Source organism: Lactuca serriola, chromosome 7 (assembly GCF_051521515.1).
Source record: "Lactuca serriola cultivar US96UC23 chromosome 7, Lser_US96UC23_V15, whole genome shotgun sequence".
In the NCBI taxonomy this organism is placed as follows: Eukaryota; Viridiplantae; Streptophyta; class Magnoliopsida; order Asterales; family Asteraceae; genus Lactuca; species Lactuca serriola.
In genome coordinates, this window is record NC_136414.1 from 194903385 (window position 1) to 194920865 (window position 17481).

General features: G+C 36.0%; 1 protein-coding gene across 1 annotated transcript; it reads right to left on the reverse strand.

The window, feature by feature from the left end:
- Positions 1 to 1791: 1791 nt before the first annotated feature.
- Positions 1792 to 4195, reverse strand: LOC145062975 (F-box/LRR-repeat protein At3g59190-like). The gene is made up of 4 exons (XM_079010574.1): positions 4006 to 4195; positions 2563 to 3540; positions 2282 to 2434; positions 1792 to 2210 (listed from the first exon to the last, which is right to left on the reverse strand). The coding sequence occupies exons 2-4, from the start codon at positions 3529 to 3531 to the stop codon at positions 1926 to 1928; spliced, it is 1407 nt and encodes a 468-aa protein (XP_078866700.1). The 5' UTR covers positions 3532 to 3540; positions 4006 to 4195; the 3' UTR covers positions 1792 to 1925.
- Positions 4196 to 17481: the final 13286 nt, after the last annotated feature.

The following is a 17481-nucleotide window of genomic DNA, read 5'->3' on the forward strand; positions in this document are numbered from 1 at the left end:
AAATCAATACCAGTATTAAATATAATTAAAATTATATATAACAAATAAATGCAGAATTATCATTAAAAATGTATAAATATTAAATGAATTTACAACTATTTTTTTGGAAATGGCAAACTATTTAGCAAAAGCTTCACCACAATATTTCAATGGTGACCCCAAGTTTGAGCTCCTATATAGGACAAACTCAGCCCCAAGGGTATTTCCAAGGAAAACTTCCTACACATGGGGCATAATTGCAAAAGGCAAATTTAATAGGTTCAAAGATTTGAACTCCTGACCTCAAACCCATGTGAGTATCAAACCCGATGCATCAATCCAACTAGGCTAGACATCACTTGTAATTTACAACTACTGCATGTGAATTGTATGATCCAAAGGTAAACTATACGCAAAACTACTTCAAAAAGAATGACAAAAGCCAAAACAAAAACGTCACTGTTCATCTGAAAACTCTTAAAAACTTTATGTTTATGATATTATCAATTTCATCCACTTAAGTGCATTTATTTCTAACATTCCTTGAATATTATTCTCTTCACATTTGCATCATTAACGTTCCATGAAGGTGCATATACAATTGTTATAATGTGACAAATAAATCAAACATGTGGAATTACGCATAATGTTCGTATTGTCAGCATATGTGCACATGTGGTATGTGGAAAATGAAAATATTTTCATGTTCACATGCTCATGCAATTTGTAAAGGGATAACCCTATTTTCATTATAAACATTACACTAGTGATATGTATAAACAACGATATGTGCCCCTCAGATATGTATCACACATGTACATGATGTAAGCATGAAAACCAAACGAGTTTTTTCATACCAATAATATAAACAAGAATAAGAAAAACCAACTTTAAAGGGAAAACGGAATACACACTTGTAATGGAAGTGTGTGAAGGCATATAAAACCCGTTTCAACAACATCCGTCATAGGACATACATCCCATCCTTTTATATTTAACAACCAACAATTGACACACATTCAAAATTTCAAATAATCACTGAAATAGTATCACTTTGTAACGCTAGGTACTTTTCATTTATGGTGATTAATCAAAGAGTTTAGTTCATTATTAACTAGGGGTAACAAATGTACTTTTCATTTATGGTGATTAATCAAAGAGTTTAGTTCGTTATTAACTAGGGGTAGAATGAAGAGGTTTCGGGGGAGTTAACTGAAATTTAGCCAAAGATCTAAAGTGCGTTGTTTTCTTTTTATGGGTAAAAAAGGCTATTTTTAGGGAAATTAACATATTGAAATTTAATTAAGTTGTTAATATTGTTGTTTAGGGATAAGTTTTGAACTTGAATGAAACAAGACAAGAGAATTATTTTGGAGAAGAAAGGGTTAGGGTGCATTTGGAGTTTTCCATAAAAAAATTGAAAAAGTTTTAGTTGACTCATTTTTCAAAAAAAAAATTGTTTTCCAAATTGTGTGCAAATTAAAAAAAAAATGATTGTTACAGTTTTTCAAAGTTTTCTAAATTTCTACAATAAAAAATAAAAGAGTACTCCATCGGTTTCAAACAAATGCGTTTTAAAAAACTTTCATTGGAAACTAAAAATAAAACTCAACTCTATTTTTTGAAAACGTTTCTACAAAAATGAAAAAACAATTTTCTATAATCAAACGCGCACCCTTAGTCCAGTAGAAAATGTTTAAATTATACCAATTTAACCTTTAATATCCAGTTTTAACAGTTTGTTTTCTGCCAACTAGGCAACCGATGTGGCAATACGATAATATAGACATGAAATTCAAGCCAGCAAACAAATAATGAAATGTTTAGTCCAAACCTTCAAATCAATGATTTATGAAATCCTAATGCAGATCAAAACCCAAAGAATCCCAGTTTATTGGGAAACACTAAAAAAGGAATACAAATAGTAGATGCAAGTTGTTGATATTTCATGTGAACCTGACAACAAAGACTGCAGAGCTACTTTCGACCTTTTCGAACTCCTTTATGACATCTGTTTCCTTCTTTCGTTCTCCTACCTGAGTCTTAGACCAACAGATATTCATCCTCTCCAAAACAGTTGCATACTTCAAAACACGTTTGAGGAAACATATTTCTGAATCAGTAGCATGAAAGTTCTTGAAAGTCACAATCTTGAGGCAATTCGTCATGCATATAGGTACTAATAACCAGACTCTATCTTCCTCACCAAGGTCCATGGAGTTCTCGAAACCCTGTACAAAATTTTAGAAAACCTTATGTTAATATCATATAATCATTGGCATGAATATATAGATTAATCCACCTCAGAGAGACCAAAAAATTGTAGATTTGGACAGAAGTAAAGCAAATTCATCACTGCTCCAAAAGTATAATTCTCGATCTCCTTAGTCAACGTTAAATTGATCAAATTTGGGAAAACCGGTAAATGGAGCGGCATGTCTGTAAATATAAGAGACTTTTTACATGGAAAACAAACAGAACACACAAACACAAAAGTCAGTAATCATAATCTTAACAGTATTCTAGAAAGAGGTGAGTTGTGATATATTCAACTTAAGATGTAGATTAGGTTTTTTCAGTTACCTCCATAGTGACATTAGATAACCCCAAAGCCATAACATTTCGTAGTTGTTTGAGCAGATCAACAGCTCGACATGTGACTTCATTTTGCCTCTCCTCAGGGAGAGAAATGTGAATGTATGCTCTGACAAGGGAAGGTATATCACTCAAGAGAATTTCGTTTGATAGATGTCCGATATATTCAAAACATGTAAGATTTGCTGCAATAATCTTGATCTTACAACCAATATCATCATCTTCTGGCTCAAAGTCCGAGTCATCAAATATGGTCAGGCTTTTTAAGGTGGAAATGGAAATCACAATGTGATTCAAGTGAATCCACTGGCAATATGATAAAACCAATTTTTCTAGAACATGACAGCCTGAGAAAAGTCGTTCTGCATCACCATCATTCAGGAACCCAACATAATCTAGGTGCAGGTTTTTCAGGCATGGAAAAGAAACGTGAGGTGGGATTTTAATCCATTCTACTTCTAATTTCAAGCTAGTCAATGACATGCTACAAAACATAGACTTAGGAAGCACAGATGAAATCATATCCACTATACAGAGATCAAGCTCCCGAACATTGTGCGAGATTGCATCAGAAATCCATAGTTTTATTTGTGATGCATCAGAGGAAATACGACATATTAGACTGAACTTTTCTAAATTCGATGCATCACGCATCCGGAGGACCCTTTCTACAAAGTTCATGAAGGAAGTGACCTTAGATGGATGCTTGTCATCAATCTCTCTAGGATACAACACTGCATCATCAATATCAAGTTTAGGAACAGAAACCCAGAGGTACTTCCATCTTGTAGATAATATGGAAGTCTTTACAGCTTCTTTTGTATGCATAAATGACAGAATCTGGTGAAGAATACAATCTGGTAGATTGCTAATATGATCCACCATATCACATGAATGTTCAATTTCATGTTGCTTGTTGCCTCTGTATTTACTCATTGGTAGCTTCTTTGGTTTCATAATCACAGCCTACAAGGTGAAATATCAAGTTTAATCTTCTTTAAAATCAACTAAACTGAAAACATTCAAGAAAACCAAGTTAACTAGATCAGAATGGCTCAAGAAAAAACAATTTAACTAAATCATAACGGTTTAACTGACCCATAGACCATATCCATTAACTTAACGTAGGAACATTTCATCACTTAAATGGCCAAACCAGGCCCTTTTAGGACTCAAAATCGATCTAATTTACCTTCAATTAGGCAAATGAACTTATGAAGACTAGTCTTTGAGTTGTGCCCTAATTATAAGCTTATCCATGAATGGAAATTATAATTCCTAGACACAACTGAATTTTAATTGACTACAGATTGCAAATCGACAGAAAAGGTGCATAACATACAATATATTGTTAACCTAAATTGATATCTCTACTATAAAAGAAAAAGAAAAAAATATAAACCCTAGAGCTATTGCGCAGGTAAAGCTTACTGAAATCGACACTCTTTATCGACGAATGGTCGAAGTTTGAAATCCACACTCTTTATCGACGAATGGTCAAAGTTTTGAGGGAGGTGTGCCGGAAATTGACATGGCGATTGAGAATTTGAGACCAGATGACATGAAAATGTAATCGAGTTGAAGGGCTTGTTTCATTTCTCCCGCTCCCACACTCTCGCTTTTACACTTGTTTTAGATATAATATTAAAAAGAAAAAAAAAATTAATTTATTAAATTTAGTTCATAGAAAAATCGGCAATTAAAACTACCAACAATAAATAGTACTTTTAACCATTTTTTTGTGACATCAAACGTACTAACAAATACAGCATAATTTTTTTAAAGAATATTTTTGTTATGAGAAATTAAATTGCTTTTTATTTTTATGCCTATAAATGATTTTATCCAATAAAATTATGACACGTATCATCATTCCATATTTTTTTAACTAACTCATTAAGGTTATATTAGGAATATATCAAATACAATTAAATTGAATGTTGATTTGTTATAATAATTTTAGTGGATATGAATAATTATAGACATAAAAGGTAGGAGATAATTTAATTTCTCTTTTGTTACACATTATCTTTTACAAAAAAAAAATTTATCGAATTTGCATCACAAATTTTTGTTTGCAAAACACATTTGTATTATGTTTAATTCAATTTTCATATGAAACATAAAATACAATTAAAAAAATATTATTCTGTCCGTCTCAAAATTATAATCTATTTTTTCTTTTTGGTTTATCCCAAAATAATAGTCAACTTTTAAAAATAAATAACATTTTTACCAAAATACTCTCTCATTATTACTTAACCAACTAAACATTTAATGTCTTTACTTGATCTTTCAATTTGTGAAAGTTTTGCAAGTCTTGTATATTAATATTTTATTGAATCCTATGATTGTTTTATAGGAAATATAGGCTATACCTTTTATAATCAATATAATAAATATTTAACCATTCCTTATATTGGGACAAGGTAGTATATTAATTTTTTAATTAAATAATCATATTTAATGTTTACATGACATTTGAAATGGCTTGCAAGCACCACCAACAATATGGATGCTCTAATTGATTGGGAATTAAAATTCAATCAATTCAACTAAAATACAATCAAATAGAAATTGAAGTTCCTTATCAAATTAACTAGAATACAATCAAATGCTTTTATACATAAAAACATTATATATTTGTAAAAGCTAACAGCAAAAGTAATTTGAAAGATGTTAGAGGTATATATATTTATATAATAAATTAGTTATACAACAAAGTATAACGTTTTATAATATCAAAAGATCACACACATTATACAACTTAGCATAACTTCTAACAACATAAAAAATCACTTTAAATTATACCAACTAATAAGTTTGCTTATGTAGTTTTGTATCTTCCAAAGTTGCACCTTTCATCTTTCTCATCTATAACTATATTTACACATACTATACTATAATAGAAACTATTTTCCTCGCACCAACTTCCACTACAATTAACTGAAAATTAAATACCGATTACAACTTATGAGTTTGGAACTTATATGTATTTATGATAGTTATGTATACGTATGATTTCAACATTAAACTAATTAATCATTACAAAACTCAAGAGTTTTTTTACCATATATATAGTTCACAAACACAGTTGAGGTTGTTAGAGTTTAGAAAATTAAATTGAGAAAAAAGATGTCTTGAATTAGCTAGAGAAAAGAATGATATAAGAACACCAGATGTAAATTTATCTCAAATTCATATGTAAATTTACTTCCATCCACACATATCCATATCGTATAACTAAATTTACATTGTAAATATCAATAATTTAATTATATATAGTTCAAGATTCACGTTGTAAATTTGAAATTGAATTTGAACAGACTGTAAGGTTAAAAAAATTATGTATAAATATTGATGTCTATTGATAGAAAACAAAAAATTATGAATTTTGTTCTATTTAGTTTTTTCATCAATAAAAAATAATGCCTAAAAATTAGCAAAAATGCAAAAAGAAGTGTAGCATAATCGGTCGGGTTGTTCAACTGTATGCTTATTAATTTAGTATGTTAGCCGTAGTTATTTGTTTGTATAAATGAGACAAGTGGTGTATCAATTTGTAGATATAATTAATGAAATTGTGGTGATGCTTGAGATGAGCTCAAAATATCATTTTATTAGTTATGTCGATACTGATATTGACAAATAGAAGTTCGAGAGACATGTTCGTTTATGGAAGCAACATGTTTAATTGAAGTCATTCGAACCGAATGATATTAATATGGTTTTAATGGATGAACACTAAGTTTTTCATTTTTGTTTGCATTGGTATATTATTATTATTATTATTATTATTATTATTATTATTTCATTTTTGTTTGCATTGGTATATGGTTTTTTATCCTTCCTTAGTTCATAATAGACACCATCCCATTCTAGTCATATTTGATTAGCACTGCGTGAAAGTTAGCTTCCTTATTCTTTTTGTTGCATAAACCAATTTATTTGAACCATTTACGTCTTTAGATTAGTGTATGTTAATAGCCCGTGCATTGAAATAGTAAAAATTTTGTTGAGAAGCAAACCAAATTTTAGTTGAATAGTGGTCATGGAATCATATTTTGGTGTCAGCTCAACAATATAGGTTTTGGAGGTCTAAACCGATACTGATGGTTACAGTTGGGGTTAGTGGTGGTTGTCGAGGCCAACAAAAATAATAACCCTAAATATTACACACTAAAGTAATGTATAGTGGTAAAGGGATCGTATCCACGGAGATTGGTCCAATTTATAACTCTATGAAAAATCTCTTTGTAAAAGTACTTGTAAAATAACAATAAAAATAAAATTGGGGGGGGGGGGGGGGGGGGTTGGTGTTTTGAAATACTTGAAACAAACTAGAATTAACTATGATTTAAATAGACAAATGCAACAAAAATAAGAGTTTGATGTAAAATCAATAAGGGAGAGATGGTTGACTTAAAGTTTCCTCACTTTGACTTTTGATGAACATATCATTAGAATCCAATGGTGCAATACTTTGATTTAAATCCTTAATTTGGCTATAGTAATCCAAGGAGCTTGAGATTACCTAGACTTTTCTTAATTGTTGAAATGGCTAGAGAAGCTCATAACAATTTCCTTAGTCAAAGTCACTAATTCCAAATAGCATGTAATTAGTGAAAGTCAACTAGCATTAAGAACCAAAAAGTCACCAAATCCAAGAGGGGTCAAATGCTTTCACCACCATATTGGAGGAAATGTTTTTATGATTGTGTGAAGCAAAAACAACACAAAAATCATTTGTTGCTTGCTAATTTGAGGATCCTTTACTTAATCAAGAAATTAGCCAACTAATCACCACAAACACATTTAAACTCATGAACTAAAACATACAAGTAGTGATAAGATGTTAAAACACAAAACATTCCCATAAAGATTTAAGAACATGTTCATGGATTCTTCAACATTCAACAAAAGTTCAAAGGATTAACCAAAAGTCAACCAAGATTAGTTTAGCCAAGCATGACTAAACCCAAAGAAACAAAGTTAGAGAAAATTATACCAAACATTAAGCAAGAATCAAGAGGTAAAAATATGATGTTCTTCAAGTGTTCTTGGCCTTCAAAAGTCTTCAAAACTCCAGAGAGAATCTCCAAAAATCGGATGTCCAAAAGTCCCCAAAAGATGGGCACCAACCTTCCTCAAATAGCCTTCCAAATGGATTTCCGAAATTGCCCCTGCAGGAGGTTGCGCGACCCGCGTGCTGTTGCGCGGGTGGTCCCTGAATGTAGCATCTTTGAGGTTTTGGGCCTTTATAGCCTAGCCCACTTGGCCCAGTGCGAGCCCAATCAGCTCCTAGCCCATTTTTCTTCAAGTTTTCTTCGATTTAAGCCCAATTTGGCTTCTCCAAATGATTCATAGCTCGTAAACTAGCCCGATTAATAATCTATGCATGCTTGAATATACTCCCGCATCTTGAAAATTTAAATGTTTATTTCTCTCCAAGCCTTCAAATAATCATCAAGCTCGCTCCATGCATCATCTCCATAATCACCAAGCCTAACATCATTTTTGTCTACCAAATCTCATCGCTTCCCATACGTCCCGAACACTCCCGCTCAGCTAGACCCGAAAACCTGCAATTATGCTCACAAGATTCGAAAGTACCCGAAATAGTCAGAAAATAACAAAAGGGAAAGTATGCATGGAAATTATCTAAATTATGAATGAAATATGCTAAAATAAACTATAAAAAGAAGTAAACAAAACTAACTATCAGTTAGGGAACGGATTCAAATTGGGAATCAGTTTATAGGAAAATAATGAGGCATTTGAGGAAAATGTGAAGGTTGGTTCCACCAGGAAAATGACTATTGCGGGGGTGGAAAAGCATTACCAAATTCCAAGTGAGATGGTGAAAAAAAAAATTCCGGGTGGTGTTATGTGAGATATTGTTTGGATCCATTGTTGGTGATTCTAACAAGAAAAATGTCGGTAAAAATAAGGGAAAATTGATTAAATGGTTGTGTGAAAAATTGAAGATTAAAAGGATATTTTTAGAAGGTAAAAACCTTTTTTTTGGAAGAAAGTGGCCGATAATCAGATATGGACATATTGGTGTTCTATATACGCTTAATTAGTTCAACAAAGACTCCCTCTCTTTATTTCCACTACTTCATTCAAATACCATCAATCGAAAAGGAATGCAATGAAGTTATAAGCTTGAACAACATCAGATCTAGACATAATATCAAGTGATATCAACAGCAGATTCTGAAACATCCCAAAAATACAACCCAACATTTTTTGTTTTTATCGATACCAAAAACCACATCATCCAATTTTATATAATAAAACTATGAATGTATGTTCCAAAATACCATAGTAAATGTATTACATAAAAACTGAGTCAATATCATATCAAAATATCTGAATAAAACCCTCAGGATAAATCTGTAATTGTGGTGTGTGTCATTCCATCAACCCGAGCTCTTCCCCTTACTAGCGGGAATACCTGAAACCAAAACTGAAACTGTAAGCACAAAGCTTAGTGAGCTCCCCCAAACTACCACATACCATACAATACATATAAAGCACATACTGGGCCTCGCTTACTGCATCGGACCGTAGTCCAGAAACTGCCTCAGACCGAAGTCTGGAAACTGCATAGGACCGAAGTCCGGAACTAACCAGGGCCTTGCCCTCTGCATCAGACCGTAGTCCGGAAACTGCATTGGACCGAAGTCCGGAAACTGTATCGGACCAAAGTCGGGAACTAACCAGAGCCTTGCCCTCTGCCCCTCTGCATCGGACCGAAGTCCGGAAACTGACTGAACATAGCATATCATAAGCATAACAACTAGCATAAACACATATATTGCATACTGCATCGAACCAAGGTCCGGAACACATGACACAAAGACATGCTTGAATCACAAAGACATCAAGCGCGCTGAACTACTGCATCGGACCGAAGTCCAGAACTACTGCTAACTAACGGGCCGACATTGTGGCCTTAGACCCGTTCCTACTGGAAGGAAACTCACTTCGTACCATTGGCTGCTGAGATGCTAAATCTGGAACTAGCTGACTGCTTGTAACATCCCAAAAATACAGTCTGAAAATTTCGTTTTAAAATAAGTAATAAAACCGTATTTATAAAAACTGTATCATAAGTCATAACATGATTTCTCGAGTATTAATTCAAAACATAAGATCATTATCAGAGTCAAACATTCCCAGGCTAACTGACTATGGTGTGTGCACTGCAATCTTCCCGAGCTCCTCTTTTGAAAACCGAGTACCTGAAACCAAAACTGAAAACCGTAAGCACGAAGCTTAGTGAGCTCCCCCAATCTACCACATACCATGCAATAACATATAAAGCACATACTGGGCCTTGCCCACTGCATCGGACCGAGGTCCGGACTAACTGGGGCCTTGCCCCCTGCATCGGACCGAAGTCCGGAAACTAACTGGGACCTTGTTGTAACGCCTGCAGATCCGGGCTAGTCAATTTAGAGGCAATAGGGGTCGAAAACGAATTTTCGACAAAAAGATTATTTAGAATAAATAATCTTAACCAAGTTGTAGAATATGTCACAGGGTTTCCGTACATATAAAGAACGCCGAAATCCGAGTTATAACAAAGAAGTTATGACCCGTCGAAGTTTCGCGTCGGAACCGGCACGGCGCCGAGAAGCGTAAATAGTAAATTTATGATAGAGCGAGATTTAGATTTAGCGCTCTAAATGAAAGTCGTAGAATATGTTAAACTAAGAACTTCGATAAAAAGAACGCCCAAATCTGACTTCGTATGAAGAAGTTACGATTTTTCGAAGTTTCGGATTAGCAGTGTACAGTCCGAAATTCGAATATTAGATCGAGCGATTTTTAGCCGACACAACCTAAACGAGAATTGAAGATCTCATTATTAGTAGTGTAACAATAAAAAGACAGACGAAAATGGACATCGGATGAAGAAGTTATGAGATTTTAACGGACGAATCCTGTCCCGACCTGTTAAAAATATAACTTTAAAAATAAAGTCAAAATTAGCCGACGGAGTCTAAACGAAAGTTGTAGAGTACGTCTCCACCTACGCGTGGATATAAATAACGTCAAAAACGGAGTTCGTATGAACGAGTTACAAATTATAATAGCATATTTACGTATTAAAATAAAGTATAAATCATATATACGTACACATATATATACATATGTATATATCATTAGAAAGGTATCGACGATGCGGTCATTATAAGACTAATGTTGAGTTCTTTCGACATTAGTTTAGTGCAAATATCATTAAATCTATTTAAAATAGTATTATAAAGGGGTGTTTAGTTGTTTATATAACTATAAGGTCATTAAGTAATTATGGAGGGTAGTTTTTGTAAATTCAATTACTATAAATAAGAGGCTTGGGCTCTCATATTTCTTGCACCATTCTCTTGATTCAAGAGTCTTTCTCTCCTTATCCCCCGAGCATTTCGGTCCCTCGTGATTCGACTTCTCTTTCTGTAGTTTTAGTATAGTAAGGTGAGCGCTGAAGCGCTGCACGAATCTTTCTTAGAAAGATTCAGCGACGAAGTTCTGCCCCTGCAGAGCCCGACTCCTAGCTAAAATCCCCTTGAAAGTAAGTTATGTTTACCCTATTTTAAATATAGTTTATATTTAAAATTAGTATTGTTATTATAAATTTATAATAAATATTTGGGCTATTATTATGACTTATATAAGTGTCGTTATAATATCTTTTAACTACTCGCGGTACGGGGAATCTGGTTTAAAGGGCCGCATAGGGTTGTTGGATTTCAGAAGTGCTATACGCCAAAATGGTCCTGCCCTCCGGTGTTTTATGTCTGGCCCCTGTCTGTACATAGTAGTTGGAAAGTATTGTTTAAACGCTTATATAATAATAATAATAATAATAATAATAATAATAATAATAATAATAATAAGACTAATAATTAGTCACGGTAATATTAGACTAAAATCTAGTGGTGATAATACTAGGTTTCGTCAAAGGAAATTATTTTAAAGTAAACGAAGCGCTGTCCGAGTACCGAGTCACCACCTTCTCAGGTGAGTGCATAGTTACTTTCAGCTTACACATAGATATGAAGTATTTTATATAAATTACGTGCTGTGTGTGTATATTATCTGTATACTTGCTATCTATGCTGGATGAACGTTTTATACATGTTTTCAATGATTTAAACTGTATATGTATTTTATATCTACAAAATGTGTTGGGTAAAACATGGGTAGATGTATTAGTTGCTGTGTGATAAAATGAAATAATGAGATGCCTCGTTATAGATGTTCTTGATGATCTAGTCATCTAGCGGAGTATAGATGACGACCACGGACTATTCTAGACAGTCCAGTGGAACACTAACAGGCTCGCAACCTGTAGGTGTTTATTCGAACTTTGTGTTTAACCGAACTGTGTGTTTATTCGAATTGTGTGTTTATTCGAACTGTGTGAACTGTGTGCTCACCAGATATACTCCATCCCAATGATAGTCCTTTGACTAGGTCCCTTGTGTTAGATGTTTTAGGGACGTAATGTGAGGATAACGGGAATGGGTAATTGGGTTGATTGTTTGATGTTTAAAAATAATAATTATATTATTGTGGGTTGAAAACCCTATGTGCTCACCAGGTTTCCCAACCTGACCCACTCAGTTTATTTTTATCACAGGTGTTGATATGAAGTCACAATACACTGAGAGATTTAAAGAGATGTAGATCACTAGTGTAAATAATTGTAAGTTCTGTTTATGCTTATGTTTCTGTATTAACGATGACATCCCAAACGTTTTAAAATGAAATAAATACGTTTCATCGAAAATGTTTTAATAACGTATTTACCATGTTTTTCTGGGAACAGATTCCGCAACATTTTTATAAAATGAAGTACTCTGATTTTTATAAAGCATAAACAAAATCGGTCTTTTCTGGCCGTGAAAATGGGGATGTCACACTTGTCCCCTGCATCGGACCGAAGTCCGGACTAACTGGGGCCTTGCCCCCTGCAGCGGACCGAAGTCCGGACTAACTGGGACCTTGTCCCCTGCATCGGACCGAAGTCCGGGCTAACTGGGGCCTTGCCCCCTGCATCGGACCGAAGTCCAGACTAACTGAACAGAACATAACATAAACATATTAACTAGCATGAACACACATATACTGCATACTACATCGGGCCGTAACCCGGAACACATAACACATAAATCCTGTCTGAGCCACGAAGGCATCAAACATACTAACTACTGCATCGGATCAAAATCCGGAAACTACTACTAGCCAAACGGGTCGGCATTGTGGCCGTAGACCCGTTCCTACTGGAAGGAAACTCACCTGAGACTGCTGAACTGATGTTGCTAATCCTTTTGATTGCTACCTGACCTCTGACTCCGAACTGCTGCTCCACTAGCTCATCGAGCTTCAAATGTCAATATAAAACTTAGTCTGACAGTCCTCTAAAAGTTAACTAAGTCAACTCTGGTCAAAGTCAACCTTCCAGGTCAACCCTACTCGCCGAGTCCACCTGATGACTCGCCGAGTTCATATGCTCAGTGGTCTTTCTATTCGCGACTCGACTCGCCGAGTCAGTCCATGACTCGCCGAGTCAAGTATTCCCGAGTCCTGACCTGTCCAACTCGCTGAGTCTCCACCCGACTCACTGATTCGAGTTTCAACTCGAAGGGTTTGGGGTTTCGCGACCTGACTCGCCGAGTCCAAGAATAGACTCGCCGAGCCCAAGGCAATCTTCAACCAACTCGTCGAGTTGTTCTTCCAACTCGCCGAGTTCATGCCTAACTTCATCCGACTCGACGAGTTGTTCATCCCACTCGTCGAGTTCCTCCTCATCTTCAAGCTACTCGCCGAGTCCACTCGAAGGACTCGTCGAGTCTATTCAGTCCTTAATCCATGCAGTGGCTTTTCGAGCCAAACAGGGCTTCCAACTCATAGATCCATACTTCTAAGGCCTATCCCCCACGTAAAGTGGCAAACTTTACGTGTAGATCAAGAGATCTAGGCTTAAAACAATCCAAACTAGGGCTTAAGACAAAGAGGCTTCACTATCAACCCAAGAACAGATGCTTTATGACTTTCTAGGCCAAGATACACTCAGATCTGAAGTAGCAACTTCAGATCTAGGCTTCTAACTCGAAATAGTTCTTAAGCATGGCATAAAATCCCCAAATCACATAGCCGTTGATCTATTAAACAAAAGAGGGAAGGTAACGATTTATTACCTTTAAAAGCTCAGAAATGTTCCACCAACTCTGGATCCAAGGCCCCTTCCTGCTCCACAATGACTATCTTCTCTCTCAAGCTCCAAAAGCTTCACCAAGGGTAGATCTTGCTCCAAAACGATTATGGCGGCTAGGGTTTAGTATTCTGTGGTAGAGAGGCAGTAAAGGAACCCTAAAGGAGAGAATGAGACATTTAAATAAGCTCCAAGTCCCGGATTTAGGGTTTTCCTTGCTTAGACCAGACTCGCCGAGTCTCCTTGGCCAACTCGCCGAGTCGGTCACTTACTCCCCGACCCAGATTCCGCTCGGACTCGCCGAGTTCCTCCTTGGACTCGCCGAGTCGACCCCTAAACTTAGGGTTTTCTTTCCTTTCTTGGTCTTCAAAACTTTGGGGTGTTACACTGCTGCTCCGGAACTCCTCGGCTACAAATCCCATAAACACTAAGTCAAAATACTGGTAAATACTCTCAGGGTAAAATGACTCTCTTACCCCTGGTCAAAGTCAAGGTCAACCCTTTCCAGTTGACCCTACTCGTCGAGTCCTCCTACTGACTCATCGAGTTCTCAAGCTCTTAACCAATTCTACTCACGATCCGACTCGCCGATTCACCTCTTGACTCGTCGAGTCTCTTGACACCGAAATATGATGCTAGTCACGACTTGACTCGCCGAGTCATGCCATGACTCGCCGAGTCTCCCTATTTCCAAATCCTGTCTTGTTCTACTCACCGAGTCCTTCCTCGACTCAATGGTTTAACCCAGTAACTCGACGTAACCCTAAATTCAGGATTCACGACCAGACTCGCCGAGTCATATGAACGACTCACCGAGTCCTAACATGCAATCACCATACAGTCGATTCTAGACCGATTTAGCGCATCCAATTCATAGATCTGGGTTTCTAGGACTAACATAACACGTAAAGTTGCTAACTTTACGTGTACTCATGATGTAATGAAGCAAGAACACTAAAACTTGGCTATTATGGAGTTTACTTGACTAGAACAAGGTTATGGCTGCCAAAAGATGGTTCTACTGAGCTTCTGGAGCATAAGAGAGACTAGATCTGAGACATGAATTGACTACAAAGCTCCAACACTAAGGATTTGTGGTTTTTAACCTCCAAAACCACCAAATTAGGGACAAACTAGATCTATAAGTTCAATAACCAAGATGGAAGCTTTATTACACGAAGTTGAAGCAAATGAAGCCTAGAATCTGGATCTCCTTCCTTTCCTTTGGACCTTCTTCAACACCAAAATGCACACAAAACACACTAATTAGGAAGAACTCACTCAAACTCAACAATGGTGGGCTAAGGTTTACAGGGATAGACGTTCTGAAGGTGATGGAGGCTGGAAAGAGGCTATAATTACGTTTAAATAGGGTGCAAACCCCTGAAATTAGGGTTTCTTCCAGGCTGGCGGACTCGCCGAGTCGGGGTACAATTCGTTGAGTCGCCCATTAAAGACGCGTGCAAATCCTGTCTCTACTCGACGAGTCGGGCTACTGACTCGTCGAGTTCCTCTTAAGAATAGAAATACAATTTTTTATTCACATACTAGAAATGGGGCGTTACAGATTCACTATACCAAAAATTTGATGATATTTAACATTTGAACAAAACATCTTTTACATAATAACCAACTAAACGCAATCATTTTGACAAGCATAAGTAAGTTTGGCTTTTAAAAATATTGGGCATATTGCATATATAAATGTTTAATATTAGTCAATTTGGATGACTTCATTTCTCCCGCTTCCTACTTCACTTGCCAATCTTCTCTTCTTGCTTTGTGACTCGCCAACAAATGGCCCTTTGAGGAAATCAATCTTCCTCTTTGTGGTATTGCATATGCTCTTCAAACTCATAAAAACATCATTAAATCCTTCTTCAAGATCCAAATCAAAGTTTCTGCCATCTTTCCTATCCAAATTCTTCCACCAATCATAGTACCTCAATGAAACCCCACCAAGAAATGATCTTGATGGAACGAAAAGTCTCACAAACTTGCTCAAATTGTAACTAGACAGATCTCCAGGAATATCTTGATCAAAACCAAATTGCATAGCCACACGATGAGGTAGATAATTCGCCTTACAATTGAGCCCATTAAGTTCACAAGGTTGTAAAAACCGAACAAAAGACTGCAATTCATCATCTAAGTTCATAAAATCAGATACAATCTCTCTCGAATCATGGTAATACGAGGGATGGACCCAGTTTTTCACATCAACAACATATGGTCTCCAAATAAAATTTTCAGGGTTGATCAGATGCGAATGCAAAAGGGTTAAACAAACATTTGAATTCAAAGTATGCCAACGAGCTAATCTGGGTTCACCTGCACAAAGCTCATTAGGGGGTTTTGGTCCTATGATTGGAAACCTTTCATACGCCCAGATCTGAACCAGCTGAAAAGGACCTAACAGATTGATACAATAGTTTGAAGAATCTAACGATTGTTCTTTAAAAATTCTCAAATTATGGTAAATGCTAGCTAGAATTGCAGGCGCAAGAGCTAATTTGACCCCCTGTGACAATTTCACTGCGATTGGGAAAACGTGTTTGCCTATTGAATCACGATCTAAAGAAGGGAAGACAAACCTCGACAACCACAATGACAGAAAAGCAATGTGTTCGTGTTCGTGTTCGTGTCCGTTTTGTTTGGACATGAACATTTGAATCCACTTTGAATGCGAAGCTTTCTTTGATTTACTCATCACCAAATCCGACCTGAACCGATTCATTTCCTCAACTTTTTTCCCTGAATCCGCCATTAAAGCAACATCATCAACAGAATCCCCTATAACTGAATACCCACCAAGGATCGTTACATCCTCTAAAGTAACTGTAGCCTCACCCCATGGGAAAACGAAGGTGTTTGTTTTTGGGCTCCAAAACTGTAACAAAGCTGGAATTAGGTCATGGTTACAGGTGACTTCGTAGATAGAGCTCATGATGGAGTCGGAGATACCCGAATTTACCCAAAGGGAGCTGTATTTTCCGGCCATTTGATCGACCCATTCCGCCCATTTGTTCAGCGGATGATTCCATCCTTTGAAGAGTGGGTTTGAGTGCTCGGTGGGTTTGAACATGGGATCAACAGCTTCTGTGAGGGATTTAGCTATTGGGTTTAGGAATCTTGCGACCCTAGGAGCAAAACAATCATTTGTTAGTGAACCCATATGTTCGATCCTTTCGTCACAGATAGATAATGTATGTTTAGATAATCCGATTGTTCGCTCTGATGGTTGGCTCGCCATTACTGTGTGTTTGTGCATGTGACAGAGGGAGAGAGAAATGTTATGGAGTTTCGAATTTCAAACGAGGGAAAGCTTGTATAAATGTTATGGAGTTTCGAATTTCAAACCAGGGAAAGCTTGTATCGAAATTTATATTTATATCATTAATATGAGATTATTGGTTTTTGTTCTAAAAAAAAAAAAGTTGGTATGGCTCCGTCATGTTGCGCTATGATTTAAAAGCTTTTACCCGTCGTCAAGGTTTACCAAAACGTCGTCTTAACAAATATGTGTAGAAAAATGAATAATATTTAAAAATACATATAAAAATATTAATTATATACAAAATTACCGCTTTAAGTCACGTCTTACAAATGATGTGGCTCGTCAAGGATCGGAAAAGTTTGAGGTTTGACATTGCCGCCAAGTTACGCCTACGTTATTT